We start from the raw sequence: 5,961 nt of genomic DNA, 5'->3' as shown, positions 1-5,961 counted from the left end.
AACACAACCAATGTGCTTTGATAATGTTATCAGGCCTTAATATCATCACATGAAGATGGCCGTAGGGTCTGGTAGTGAAACAATGATTTACTGCGTTGACTTTATTCAAGTATCATATCGATGTATACGTTTAACGTTCTAATTTTAATATTTTCTAAAGATCAGTACAAGGTTGCCTTGTCATCGAATGCCCTGTCAAAATATCCTTTCTCTACCCATGTAACTTGTTTATCAAAGTCTTTATGTGTCAATCAAGTGCATTACAAATAGCCTCAAGCAAGTCGTCAACACCATCATCTGCTACCGTGACGTCGTCAGAACATGTCCTTTCAATTTTCTTTAGAACCATCATATAAAATCTTACTTTTTTATCAATTGGTCCGCCAGTTGGTCTGGGTCCGCCTGTTGGTCTGGGCTTTCCAGTTGGTCTGGGTCCGCCTGTTGGTCTGGGCTTTCCAGTTGGTCTGGGTCCGCCTGTTGGTCTGGGTCTCCCAGTTGGAGTCGGCCCATCGTCGCTGTCGTCATTAATTATCCTGCAGACTACGTCTATGATATCGCCAACTGGTCGTCCATCTATGACGTTGATAGTGTCGATTGCATCGTTTTCACACACGTCTGTGAGGGCAGATACTACATACTCCAAGAAACGCCCTCTACCACCAGGACCTCTTCGTTTTTCTGTTCCCTCGTCGTCACCATTTTCCAATTTGTTGCAAATTTCTTCTATGATGACACGTGCCGGTCCCTGTCTATTGTCCGATTTCCCGAGACCCTTGCATGCCTTCCTTAATAAGTCTAAGGCACGCGTTACCTGCTCCTTAAGATCCACCGGCTTTGGTTTACGTCTCTTCTCCATGCCGCCATTCTTTCCTTCAACTGGTTCACTAGTCGGTTCTGGGCGATTCGTTGGTGTCGGGCCACCGGTTGGTTCTACTCCGCTGTCATCTATGATACCACAGGCTATGTCTAATATTTCCTCCACTAGCTTGCCTCCTATATCACCACGCTTTGTCTCGAGGACGCGATCCATGCAAACGTCACTTAGTGCAATTAACGTTTTCTGGAATAAGCGGCCCACCTTGTCACCTGGTTGTTTTTTGCGCTTTACTTCAGGAGCTGTTTTGTCATCGTCATCATCATCGTCATCATCATCATCATCATCATCATCATCATCACCTTTTAAGGCTTGACAAATCTCCTCGATAACAACACGTGCCGGACCTTGTCCCTCGTTAGACTTTTCAATGGTCTTACACGACTTTTTCAACAAGGTTAAAGCAAGCTTAACTAAATCGTCTGGTACGCCAGTTGGTTTTGGTCCTCCAGTTGGTTTGGGTCTTCCGGTTGGCTTTGGTCCTCCCGTTGGGTTCGGTCCTCCAGTTGGTGTCGGTCCGCCTTCATCATTAATTATCATACATACCATATCCATCATATCTGCGACAGGTCTGCCACCTATTTTCATGTTTAGACTATCGATGGCATCGTTTCCACACAGTTTTTCGAAGGCAGCTAGGGTCTTCTTAAATAATTCATCCTTGCCTTTTTTGCGTGTTTCTTCTATGATAATGTCGGCATCGAAGGCACTAGCTTTATCTAATGCATTACATATTTCTTCTATAATGTCACGTTCCGGTCCTTGTCCAGCTGTCGACTTTTTGATAGTCTTACACGATTTCTGAAGTAGACCGAAAGCCTTCTTAACTTGCTTTTTAAGCTTTTTCGGGTTTGGTTTACGTCTTTTCTCCATCTCTTCTTCTGGTCCTGATTCTCCATCATCGCCATCACTGTCGTCATCATTGAAAACAGAACAAATATCCTCGAACGTTTGTTTTAACGAGACAGGAAGGCCGTCGAAATTGGCACTAACGCAAACTCTCTCCACTGTTTCTAGTAAACGCGGAATAGCCTCGCCATCGCCATTCCTACCACCACGGACATCAAGTTTGTCATCCTTATCATCTGCAGTTTGTCCAGCTGGATGCAAGATATTTCTGAGTGCCTCCTCGTTGGCCTTGTCAGTGAGCACGCGCAGTAATCTCTGGAGGAGTTCCTTGTCTGCTTCATGTGATTGGACAGAATAGGCTGCCTGAATCAACAGGCAAGCCAAGAAGCTCAGTTCAGCAAGACGCCTCATATCTGAAAAAGAAAGAAATTCTGTTACTCTGTAAGACAGAGTAGTAACACAATTCACAACCAGCAGACGCTACTGTATGATCTATCTGACGTCACTAAGGAGTAGGCGTGTTACTGTATTATATAACCTATCTGACGTCACTAAGGAGTAGGCGTGTTACTGTATTATATAACCTATCTGACGTCACTAAGGAGTAGGCGTGTTACTGTATTATATAACCTGTCTGACGTCACTAAGGATGAGCCGTGTTACTGTATTATATAACCTGTCTGACGTCACTAAGGAGTAGGCGTGTTACTGTATTATATAACCTATCTGACGTCACTAAGGAGTAGGCGTGTTACTGTATTATATAACCTATCTGATGTCACTAAGGAGTAGGCATGTTACTGTATTATATAACCTATCTGACGTCACTAAGGAGTAGGCGTGTTACTGTATTATATAACCTATCTGATGTCACTAAGGAGAAGGCATGTTACTGTATTATATAACCTATCTGATGTCACTAAGGAGTAGGTGTGTTACACTAAGGAGTAGGCGTGTTACTGTATTATATAACCTATCTGATGTCACTAAGGAGAAGGCATGTTACTGTATTATATAACCTATCTGATGTCACTAAGGAGTAGGTGTGTTACTGTATTATATAACCTATCTGACGTCACTAAGGAGTAGGCGTGTTACTGTATTATATAACCTATCTGATGTCACTAAGGAGTAGGCATGTTACTGTATTATATAACCTATCTGACGTCACTAAGGAGTAGGCGTGTTACTGTATTATATAACCTATCTGACGTCACTAAGGAGTAGGCGTGTTACTGTATTATATAACCTATCTGACGTCACTAAGGATATGTTACTGTATTATATAACCTATCTGACGTCACTAAGGAGTAGGCGTGTTACTGTATTATATAACCTATCTGACGTCACTAAGGAGTAGGCGTGTTACTGTATTATATAACCTATCTGATGTCACTAAGGAGAAGGCATGTTACTGTATTATATAACCTATCTGATGTCACTAAGGAGTAGGCGTGTTACTGTATTATATAACCTATCTGACGTCACAAAGGAGTAGGTGTGTTACTGTATTATATAACCTATCTGATGTCACTAAGGAGTAGGTGTGTTACTGTATTATAGGACCTATCTGATGTCACTAAGGAGTAGGCGTGTTACTGTATTATATAACCTATCTGATGTCACTAAGGAGAAGGCATGTTACTGTATTATATAACCTATCTGACGTCACTAAGGAGTAGGCATGTTACTGTATTATATAACCTATCTGACGTCACTAAGGAGAAGGCATGTTACTGTATTATATAACCTATCTGATGTCACTAAGGAGTAGGCGTGTTACTGTATTATATAACCTGTCTGACGTCACTAAGGAGTAGGCGTGTTACTGTATCATAGGACCTATCTGACGCCACAAAGGAGTAGGTCTGTTACTATATTATATAACCTGTCTGACGTCACTAAGGATGAGCCGTGTTACTGTATTATATAACCTATCTGACGTCACTAAGGAGTAGGTGTGTTACTGTATTATATAACCTATCTGACGTCACTAAGGATGAGCCGTGTTACTGTATTATATAACCTATCTGACGTCACTAAGGAGTAGGTGTGTTACTGTATCATAGGACCTATCTGACGCCACAAAGGAGTAGGTCTGTTACTATATTATATAACCTGTCTGACGTCACTAAGGATGAGCCGTGTTACTGTATTATATAACCTATCTGACGTCACTAAGGAGTAGGTGTGTTACTGTATTATATAACCTATCTGACCTCACTAAGGATGAGCCGTGTTACTGTATTATATAACCTATCTGACGTCACTAAGGAGTAGGTGTGTTACTGTATCATAGGACCTATCTGACGCCACAAAGGAGTAGGTCTGTTACTATATTATATAACCTGTCTGACGTCACTAAGGATGAGCCGTGTTACTGTATTATATAACCTATCTGACGTCACTAAGGAGTAGGTGTGTTACTGTATTATATAACCTATCTGACGTCACTAAGGATGAGCCGTGTTACTGTATTATATAACCTATCTGACGTCACTAAGGAGTAGGTGTGTTACTGTATTATATAACCTATCTGATGTCACTAAGGAGAAGGCATGTTACTGTATTATATAACCTATCTGACGTCACTAAGGAGTAGGCGTGTTACTGTATTATATAACCTATCTGATGTCACTAAGGAGTAGGCGTGTTACTGTATTATATAACCTATCTGATGTCACTAAGGAGAAGGCATGTTACTGTATTATATAACCTATCTGACGTCACTAAGGAGTAGGCGTGTTACTGTATTATATAACCTATCTGACGTCACTAAGGAGTAGGTGTGTTACTGTATTATATAACCTATCTGATGTCACTAAGGATGAGCCGTGTTACTGTATTATATAACCTGTCTGACGTCACTAAGGATGAGCCGTGTTACTGTATTATATAACCTATCTGACGTCACTAAGGAGTAGGCGTGTTACTGTATTATATAACCTATCTGACGTCACTAAGGAGTAGGCGTGTTACTGTATTATATAACCTATCTGACGTCACTAAGGAGTAGGCGTGTTACTGTATTATATAACCTATCTGACGTCACTAAGGAGTAGGCGTGTTACTGTATTATATAACCTATCTGACGTCACTAAGGAGTAGGTGTGTTACTGTATTATATAACCTATCTGACGTCACTAAGGAGAAGGCATGTTACTGTATTATATAACCTATCTGACGTCACTAAGGAGTAGGCGTGTTACTGTATTATATAACCTATCTGACGTCACTAAGGAGTAGGCGTGTTACTGTATCATAGGACCTATCTGACGTCACTAAGGAGTAGGCGTGTTACTGTATTATATAACCTATCTGACGTCACTAAGGAGTAGGCGTGTTACTGTATTATATAACCTGTCTGACGTCACTAAGGAGTAGGCGTGTTACTGTATTATATAACCTATCTGATGTCACTAAGGAGAAGGCATGTTACTGTATTATATAACCTATCTGACGTCACAAAGGAGTAGGTGTGTTACTGTATTATATAACCTATCTGATGTCACTAAGGAGTAGGTCTGTTACTATATTATATAACCTATCTGATGTCACTAAGGAGAAGGCATGTTACTGTATTATATAACCTATCTGATGTCACTAAGGAGTAGGCGTGTTACTGTATTATATAACCTATCTGATGTCACTAAGGAGTAGGTGTGTTACTGTATTATATAACCTGTCTGACGTCACTAAGGAGTAGGCGTGTTACTGTATTATAGGACCCATCTGACGTCACTAAGGAATTGGTGTGCTACTGTATAGCTATATATCACCTATCTGACGTCACTAACGGGTAGTGTTGTGTGATGGTATGATTGTTAGTACATCTCCGATTCGTGAATGTGTATACATTTAACTCTGAATGGTAGGTAAGAATTTTAATCACAATCGATCTTGGAGTCTTGCTTTTCCTTACTGAACTTTAAGTACTTTGTGTACCTATAGGATTGTGTGTAATACCTATACATAATATTTTATAGTTGGTCAGTTTTCCTATTAACAGAACAATAAAACCTGTCCAAGTACGGGTCGTAGACAACAGTTACAATAGGCACTGAACATTCCAGATAATTATATAACTTATAGTTGTGTATTACGTCAGGTACTACAGCATGTCTCGTGTGTACAGGTCACCAGATACCACAAGCATTTATACGTTTTGTTTCATTTTTCTTTGTATGAAAAGAAAAGAAAACACCATTAAACAACAGTTGTGGAGTTCTGTTTCAATA

At 40.4% G+C, this 5,961-nt stretch overlaps 1 protein-coding gene across 1 annotated transcript; it reads right to left on the bottom strand.

Moving 5' to 3' along the window:
* Window positions 1-247: 247 nt before the first annotated feature.
* LOC132558817 (uncharacterized) lies at window positions 248-2,134 on the bottom strand. Its single transcript, XM_060223427.1, has one exon. It carries the CDS (start codon window positions 2,132-2,134, stop codon window positions 248-250), a length of 1,887 nt encoding a protein of 628 aa, XP_060079410.1.
* Between the last annotated feature and the right edge of the window lie 3,827 nt (window positions 2,135-5,961).

This window comes from Ylistrum balloti, unplaced genomic scaffold, assembly GCF_031769215.1.
Source record: "Ylistrum balloti isolate Yb309-2 unplaced genomic scaffold, AGI_CSIRO_Ybal_v1 Utg370828, whole genome shotgun sequence".
Lineage (NCBI taxonomy): Eukaryota > Metazoa > Mollusca > Bivalvia > Pectinida > Pectinidae > Ylistrum > Ylistrum balloti.
The sequence above is the reverse complement of the archived record's forward strand: the minus strand, read 5'-3'. Positions and strand labels throughout refer to the sequence as shown.

Coding starts and splice junctions, on each gene's coding strand:
- LOC132558817 (XM_060223427.1), bottom strand. CDS start 2,134: ATGAGGCGTCTTGCTGAACTGAGCTTCTTGGCTTGCCTGTTGATTCAG.